We start from the raw sequence: 8,974 nt of genomic DNA on the forward strand, positions 1-8,974 counted from the left end.
CGCCCAAGCACCAGAACTTTCCATGTCGCTACGGTTTTGGCCCTCCCGGGCTTCCGTCCGACCCCATCAGGACCCGGCGTCCCTTCCCAGGCTCGTTTCCCTGCTTCTTGCCGCCACCACGTCTGGAGACTTCTCATCAGATCAAGTGTGGCTCACTGGAGCTTCCGTCCCTTCCCCACAGTGCTCTGCGCCGCTTCCTGGCAACGGCGCTGCCTGGCGGCTAGCGTGGGAGACGGAGGCGTGGACTGAGTGGACGGGGCGGGGCTCCTTCCGACGCGGGGCGGGGCCCCGCCACCTCTCTCAGGCGGCCCGGGGGGTCTAGTTTTCCGAGTGGGTTTCGGCTTTCCGGTAGTTTGGCGTGGCCTTTGCTAGCGCGGCCATCCGAGCCCGAAGTCTTCCACTTCCCTCTTCTGGAACGAAGCGGGTATCTTTTTTCAATTCTGTGGGACTTGATGTCCATCTTTAATCTTTTCAGCCCTCCCAACTTTGTAATAATCGCATTAAGGATAATTGTCGCCTAGAATTGTTGAACACAAACTCCTTTGCCAGTACAGCGCTAACGCTGGGGACATAGAAATGGGCATGACTAGACCTCGGGCCTCAATTCGGGCTGGTGAGGTAACGGAAGGGCAGCAGGCAGCCGTTTGTAAGGATAATGCGACATTGCATTACATTAAAAAACAAACCCTGTTAAAATTGTATTTGTTTTTTAGTTCATTGACTTATGCATTATACGTCTTTTTCAGTCAAAAGAATCAGCATAGTTTTGCAGTGGCTTTCAAGTTGTATCATTTTCATGTTATATAGATAGAAATTGTCCTCAATCCCCCGAGTCCTCAATCCCATGAGAACGAATGCTTTTTTTCTTGAAACATGCTTTCTCACGTCACCCTTAATCTTCCTGCTTTAAAAAAAAATTGTTTTGAGTAATTTCTACGGGTAACATAGGGGTGGAGCTCATGACCAGAGATCAAGGCACATGCTTTACTCACTGAGCCAACCAGGCATCCCAATTTTCCAGCTTTTGACAGACATGAGTACAGAGAAATTCTTCCCTGTTAGGAGAAAAACAACTGCAAACACGATGATCAACGGCACCTGAAACTATTAGTTAGAGATTATAGGGTTTGGTGGGGGAACTCTCCGTTTGGAGAGAACAGGTCTGGTTTAAAGATACCAGGAGACACTCTTCTCCATCCAATTGGTGTGTAGTTGGAATTGGGACCCCTGTGTTGTCATATATATTGATCTTTAAGAGGAACCAGAAATCTGAACACTGTGGACTATTTCCACTTTAAAAAAATGGCTCAAAGTGCAGGCCAAACAAAACAAGTCATAGGGCAGGCGGTTGCCTTACCAATAATTCGTTGTCTTTGGTCTAATTCATAAGCTCTTTAGAACAGGGACTTATTTTGTTCATTACTGTTCTCTATGCCTGCTCTGCTCTATGCCAGGTTCTGTCACATATTTGGTAGTCAATGTGTTGAATAAAAGGAAAAAGGAATGGATACTGTCCCTAAAAAGGGGACCTGATGTCCGTCTTTAATCTTTTCACCCCTCCCGACTTTGTAATAATCGCATTAAGGACCAGGTGGTAGTGATTGCCTAAGATATTTCTAGAGAGAGAAAGATGATACTATTTATTGAGCCCCTATTATACATCATATGTAAAAGTACATTATTTCTCTTAATGCTTCTACAATCCTACTTAGGGATTTCCTGTCCTCTCTTTAAATGAGGAAATGAGCTGAGAGAGGTGAAATCACCTGCCTACGACCATACAGCCAGTAAATGAAAAGCCAGAGGCCTCTGATGTGATTGTACGTCTACCGATTTGCTGTTTGAGCAAACCCATTCATTTCTGGTGGGCATTTTAGCTGCCTGTATGAGAACTGGAGCATATTGAAAAATGAAGCCCGTTTGCTAAAGGTGTGAGCCATCTAAAGCCATCTCAACTAATTCTGTGTTTGTATTAGTTCTGATTTGATAAGGCTTTTTGGAGATGGTGGTGTCTTCTCCCTAACGATTAATGAAGGGGAAAAGGAAAGGATGCTAATACTTATTTTGAACTATATGTCAGACCTTTCGATATCTATTAACTAATCTTTGTAATGATCCTGTGAAACAGGCTTACCCTCATTTTGCAAATAAGGAACCTATAGCTCAGATTGCTTAAGACGCAGGTCACTCAGCTACTAAATGGCCAAGTAGGAGACTTTCTGAAGTCAGTCTGCTCCCAAAACTCTTGCCACTGTACTTCATGCTGAGATGTTTTCATACTTGCTTGTTATCCAGTCTTTTAAAAATTTTAATTATAGTCAACATACGGTGTTACAGTAGTGTCAGGTGTACAATAGAGTGATTCAGCAACTCTATACCTTTCTCAGTGATCACTACAATAAATACACTCTTCATCCCCATCTCCTATTTCACCCATCCCTCCACCCACCTCCCCTCTGATAGCCATCAGTTTGTTCTCTACAGTTGAGAGTCTGTTTTCTGGCTTGTATCTTTTTTTCCTTTGCTTTGTTTCTTAAATTCCACATGAGCGTTTTTGTTTTTTTTTTTTTTAGATTTTATTTATTTATTTGACAGAGAGAGAGGCAGCCAGAGAGGGAACACAAGCAGGGGGAGTGGGAGAGGGAGAAGCAGGTTTCCCGCTGAGCAGGGAGCCCAATGCAGGGCTCGATCCCAGAACGCTGGGATCATGACTGAGCCACCCAGGCACCCCTGAGTGTTTTGTTTTTTAAACTCCATATGGTATTTGTCTTTCCCCTGACTGACTTATTTCACTGAACATTATACCCTCTAGCTCCATCCATGTTGGCAAGATTTCATTCTTTTTAATGGCTGAGTAGCTTGTTACCCAATTCTTAATTATCCTGTGACCATCATGTGTGTATATGGATGGGTTCAATAGAAATATTTTATACTTTGAGTCCAAATTAAGATCTGGACTGCATGGCTAATGTATAATGCGCTCTAATTGTGTGGTTGTTGTTACTTTAGAGGGCTAGAAAGCTGCAAGATTGGCTTTTGTCCTAAACTATTTGTAGCTATGGACTTGCCAGACGAGAGCCAGTGGGATGAAACAACCTGCAAATTGGCTCTTTGTCAGCATCCACAATGCTGGGCCACGATCCGCAGGATTGAGAGGGGCCATCCTCGAATCCTGGCTCCCCCGTGCAAAACAGCGCTGAATGATGAAGGTGAATTAGTTAGTTTTGCTTCTTCCTTACAAGATCCTTGAACTATTTCTGTTTGGCTCCCTTTTGACGGATTACATGTTTTCTTCTGGTCTGTTTTCTCAGACAAACTCCCAGTGCTCACCATTGTAAACATGGCAGATTCCTGCATCCAGGCCAAGGGACTTGCTCATCGTCATTTATCAGGATTCACCTTCACCAAACCTTCCTCTTCACTGTGTCCAGGTTCAAAGTTTGACTCCAAATTCCAAGGCAGGTAAATTATCATGGGATCTTCCTTTATGAGCCTACTATCTCAAAATTCTGGGTTGACTTCCTTTATCCATATAGCAGACTTTGAGAAAGCTGGATTAAAAATAAAACACCAGTTCAGTTAGAGAAATGGTGACTAGGCAGTGGGAAACAAAAGGAAAGGATTATTTATGTTGTAGGAGTTGTTAACATAGGGGGCTAGGATCACTGTAACAAAGTACCCTTGACTGTATGGCTTACACAACACAAATTTTTTTTTTTTTTCACAGTCTAGGGGCTAGGAGTCCAAGATTAAGGTGTTGATAGAGTTGTTTTCTTCTGAGTCCTTTCTCCTTGGCTTGTAGGTGGCCGTTTTCTTCCTATGTCTTAACATGGTTTTCCTTCTGTGTGTCTGTCTTAATTTTCTCTCTTTTTCTTTTTGTTTTTGTTTTTTTTTAGAATTTTTATTTATTTATGTGACAGAGAGACAGCCAGCGAGAGAGGAAACACAGCAGGGGAGAGGGAGAGGAAGAAGCAGGCTCATAGCTGAAGAGCCCGATGTGGGACTCGATCCCGGAATGCCGGGATCACGCCCTGAGCCGAAGGCAGGCGCTTAACGACTGCGCTACTCAGGCGCCCCTCTTTTTGTTTTTAAGATTATATTTATTCATTTGAGAGAGAAGCAGGAGTGAGGGGAGGGTCAGAGGGAGAAGCAGACTCCCCACCGAGCAGGGAGTTTAGTGAATGTGGGGTTCCTTCCCAGGACCCCGAGATCATGACCTGAGCCGAAGGCAGATGCTCAACCGACTGAGCCACCCAGGCGTCCCATCCTCTTCTTCTTGTTCTTTTTTTTTTTTTAGTTAAGTTTTTAATTTTAATTCCAGTATAGTAAACACACAGTGTTATAATGGTTTCAGGTATATGATAGAGTGATTCAATGATCCTGTACGTTACTCCTGCTCATTATGATAAGTGTACTCTTAATCCCTTAATTTCCTCTTTTAAATAAGAACACCAGTCATATTGGATTAGGGCCTGTCTGTATGACATCATTTTACCTTAATTACCTCTTTAAAGACCCTATCTCCAAATACTGAGGGACTCAAATTCTGAGTATTGAGGGTTAGGATTCAATGTAAGAATTTGGGGGGCACAATTCAGCCCACCATGGCAGGTATCTCATCAGCCCCTGCAGGTCATCAGAACACTGTGTCCACACACACTATCTTTCTTATCCTTTATTTTTAGGTATGAAACTATTTGTAAGCTCCCGAAGACAGAAGTAATGGTTTCCTTTTGAATCTCCTACAAAGCCTAGGCCTCCAGTTAGTGCTCGTTGATGTGGGAATCTAAGGGACAGAGATCTGCGGAAAGCTTAGACTTGTAATATTTGGAACTCCTGTGGTTTGCAACCAAGGCATGCCTAGTGGCCCTTGTACCTTTTCCTTTTCTCCTACTTGATGTAAGCAGCCTTTGTTGGTTTCCGTTAGGCTAAAGACAGTATGGGAAAGGGTAGGACTACTTTCTGGTTCTCTAGGACTTGAACCTTGGGAAGAAGGTGGCTTCTCCCAGGCAGGGCCTATTAAGGGAAAGACCATGACCTCACTTGTGTAGTCACTCATTGAATTCACAAATGTATTTTAGTGGGGGCCTCTTTGCTGGGCTCTGGGGATTCAGTGATAAACAAGTTACATTCTTTATCCCCAAAGGGCTTTCAGCCTAGCTGGGGAGGCCGAGAATTTTCCGCTTGATGGGCGTGGAAAGAAGGGCACTCCCGGGTGTGTGGAAGCACATGGGAAGGGTTCCTCACCCAGGGCATTGTCCCCTGTGCAGGTGGCACTTGTACCTGTATACAGAAGTGTGAGCAGTCTGGTGAACGTGGGAGGTTGCAGCCGGGAGGTGGCCATGAGGAGAGTTCTAGACTACGGAAATAGCATATGCAAAGGCCTGGAGGCAAGAGGAAGTCTTTAGGTATCAGGAGAAGGGCTCAGAGACAAGGCTAGGGAGCTGGCCTACAGTACATAAATCAGGCTAAGGAGATGGGTCTTTATCTTCTGCTTCTTTGCCATATTTATTCATTCCTACACTTAACATGGTTTTTAAAAAATAAGTATAATAATAACAAGTGATATGAAAATGTAAGGGGACAGTGTTCTTTTCGGGGTAAATATGCATAATGTAAAATTTACCATTTTAATCGTTTTTAAGCGTACAATTCCGTGGCATTAAATACATTCACAGTGTTGTGCAACCATCACCACCATCCACTTCCAGAACTTTTTCATCATCTCAAACAGGAACTCCATACGCATTGCACAGTAACTCCCCATTTCCCCCTCCCTCCAGCTCCTGTTCATGTCTATTCTACTTTCTGTCTGTATGAATTTGCCTAGTCTAGGTACCTCCTATGAGTGGAATCATAGAATACTTGTCCTTTTGTGTCTAGCTAGCTTATTTCACTTAGCATATGGCTTCAAGATCCCTCTCTGTTGGAGCATACATCAGAATGGCATTCCTTATTAAGGCTGAAAAATATTCCGTTGTACGTAAATACTACATTTGGCTTATTTAACATGCTTTGAACACCTACATCAAAGGCACTCAGCTTTTATTGATGGTGACGTAACTGCCTGTGGTTGGAGAGAGAGAGGCATAGGCTCTGAGCTCAGTTTGCGGCAGCAGCTGGTTGTGAAGTGTGTGCGGTGCGCGGTGTCAGTGTGGGACTCATTCCAGAATAAACACACACACCTTAAGGAATCGGGGAGACCCTACATCCGTTTGGTAAGTATTAAGCCCCAGGTTTTCTGTGGATAAACAGAAGGCTTTTCCTCACGTCACTACCTGTCATCCCCATAGCTCTTTTGTGTCTCTGTGTTATGTTTGGAAACTCATTTTTTAGGCCTCGGAAGGATTTACCTGACAAAGATTTAATCGACCGTACTGATAGATCTCCTAAAGTAAATCACAGATTAGAAAAGGTACTTCCTCAACATTTTCTCTTTACTAGTGGGAATAAAATATTTGCCTCTGTTTAACATTCAGGATGACTATAATCTGAATAATGTCAATAGTAACGATCTAATATTGGGCCCTTAAGTGTATGCTAGGCTCTGTACTAATGCCTTTACATGCTATACTGTTTCCAGAAATCCCAGACACCAGTGGGATTGATTTGTGGCTGTTTGGCATAGGTAAAACTTTGCTGTCTCTATCCTGCATAAAGCATGTTCCGCTACTATATAAACCCTGTCATCTCATAATATGGGGAAATTAGAATGCTGGAATGTCACACCTCAAATGGGCCTTCGGGTCATCTACTCTTTTAGCTATGACCTACAGTAAGAAATACATTTTGCAACAAAATAGCATAAAACAATCCTTACCCTAATTATGAATGATGTACTCTGATATTTTCTTTTCTTTTTTCTTTTCTTTCTTTTTTAGACAGAGAGAGAGAGAGAGCTTGAGCGGGGGAGGCACAGAGGGAGAGGGAGAAAGAATCCTAAGCAGGCTCCACACTCAGCATTCAGCATGGAGCCCGATGTGGGGCTCGATCTCACAACCCTGAGATCATGACCTGAACCAGAATCAAGAGTTGAACGCTTAACTGCCTGAGCCGCCCAGATGACCCTCTATTCTACTTTTAAGCAGTGTAGACTACAGTTCACAAAATGTGATTCCATGACCTATGACCTAGTTGCAGTTGCAATTGAAGAACACTTCTGTGGTCTATCTCATATGTCTTGCAGTTGAGAAAACTGAGGCCCGCCCAGAGAAGGAAGTGATTTGCTAAAGCACATAGCTAGTTAGAGGCAGAGCTAAATTAGAGTTTAGGAAGAAAAACCCTTCTACTTATCTACGGTAAAGAGAGATTTACTCTTCTTTGCAATCTTACGGATGCCTTTTATTTTTTTCAAGAGACACTTCATCTTGCACTGTGACGTGGTGGAGAGTGTAATGGACAGAGAGAGGGTAGATGTGTTTGAATGGATGAATGAACAAATAATTCTCCTCTTTGACCTCTTTAGAACAAGGGGTTAGATTAAATTCGTTTTAAGATGATTATTTGAATAGTTGGTACACGCATGTGGTTCAAAATTCAAAAAGCATAAAAGGGTTTACAGTGCAAAGAAGTCTCTCCTGTTTCCCCAAGCCAATCAGTTCCTTTTCATAGGACAACCCTATTTTTTAAAAATTTATTTATCTGTTTGAGAGAGAGAAAGTGAGCATGCAAGCAGAAGGTAGGGCAGAGGGAGAGGGAGAGAGAGAACCTCAAGCCAACTTCCCACTGAGCTTGGGAACTCGGAGCCCAAAGCAGGGCTCAATCCCAGGACCCCGAGATTATGACCTGAGCCAGAATCAATATTTGGCCACTTAAGTGACTGAGCCACCCAGGGGCCCCCACCACCCTATTTGTAATAGTTTTTCCCCCCTTCCCTGTATGCTACCAGGGGTAGGGACTAGATAATTTATAAGGTTTTCTTGAGGACCACTCTTCTAATATCTTAAATGACTGAACATGAAAAGTGTTGTGACCTTAACTTTTATGTAGATGCCTGTAATTGTGGACAGGCTGTAAAAGCAGAAAACTTGCTTCTGTCACTACCAATTCCCTCCCTGTTCCCAAATTGTATTGTGTTATCTGAAGGGGATCTAAGTGTTTGGAGTAGAGTAGGCAGAATGAGTAGCGTTCCCTTAGGTAAACCCCAAGTTTCCCTCTAGGGGATATAGGGTAGGGAGTTGCTAAATGCCACCTTAATGTTACAGGGAGGCAGGGGAGACCATTCACTTAAAACGCTCACTCTTGCAGAGTACCTCTTGGTGTCTGGTTTCTTGGGGGAATTGTTATGAAGACAGTCTGGGGATGAGAAATGTCTTTTTGTCATCTTCTGCACCAACATACCCTTTTCATTAGCAAGATGATTCAGTTCTTAGGCCCATTCTGAATACTGTCAGGAGCTGGTACCTTCAAGCCATACATAGGCTTTATTTTATATCCTTCTCTTAGCTTTCGGTGCTGAATTTGAATGAGACACAACTTCCCAGCCCTCAAGATGTGAGAAATATGGTTGTAATCTGGATCCCAGAACAATCAGAGACACATGTGAGGTGAGTATTGTGTCCAGAACTTGGGGACCTTCCACTCTTGCGTTCTGCAAGTCCCTCTTTGTGCAGGTCTCCTCTTTGTGATCTCCTGTTTAGCAGCCTCATTGCAAGTAACAGGAGGCCAGCTAGAGAAGAAGGTCGTGGTCTCTTGTATTGCCTCCTGCTCCACTGGGGTTCTATTTAATGCACTTCGTGCTTCCTGTGGTGGGGTTTTTCTACATCAAATCCTGCAGGCCAGTAAATAGCATGTAAGGTAGCACCTGTGTGTTTGTGAGGTCTAAGAAGCAGATGCTCCTATTAGTCTGTCTTTCTTTCTTTCTTTCTTTCTTTCTTTCTTTCTTTCTTTCTTTCTTTTCTTCCTCTCTCTTTTTTTATTTTATTTTATTTATTTTATTTTATTTTATTTTATTTTATTTTATTTTATTTTATTA

General features: G+C 43.1%; 1 protein-coding gene across 8 annotated transcripts in view; it reads left to right on the forward strand.

The window, feature by feature from the left end:
- The window catches only part of C7H9orf43 (chromosome 7 C9orf43 homolog), a 32,658-nt gene that overhangs the window by 8,737 nt on the left and 14,947 nt on the right, over window positions 1–8,974 (forward strand). For 4 of the 8 annotated variants that reach the window (XR_004626543.1, XM_034664339.1, XM_034664338.1 and 1 more), the window contains exons 3-6: window positions 3,057–3,209; window positions 3,312–3,462; window positions 6,035–6,218; window positions 8,446–8,546. Coding sequence is in view for 7 of the 8 variants with exons in the window: in XM_034664339.1 (XP_034520230.1) it covers window positions 3,057–3,209; window positions 3,312–3,462; window positions 6,035–6,218; window positions 8,446–8,546 (589 nt within the window). In the remaining variant the exon portion in view is untranslated. Of the gene's footprint in view, window positions 1–200; window positions 425–3,009; window positions 3,210–3,311; window positions 3,463–6,034; window positions 6,219–6,336; window positions 6,416–8,445; window positions 8,547–8,974 lie in introns of those variants that run through there. The other 4 variants (XM_034664334.1, XM_034664336.1, XM_034664335.1 and 1 more) reach the window with 4 other exon arrangements.

This window comes from Ailuropoda melanoleuca, chromosome 7 (genome assembly GCF_002007445.2).
Source record: "Ailuropoda melanoleuca isolate Jingjing chromosome 7, ASM200744v2, whole genome shotgun sequence".
NCBI lineage: Eukaryota > Metazoa > Chordata > Mammalia > Carnivora > Ursidae > Ailuropoda > Ailuropoda melanoleuca.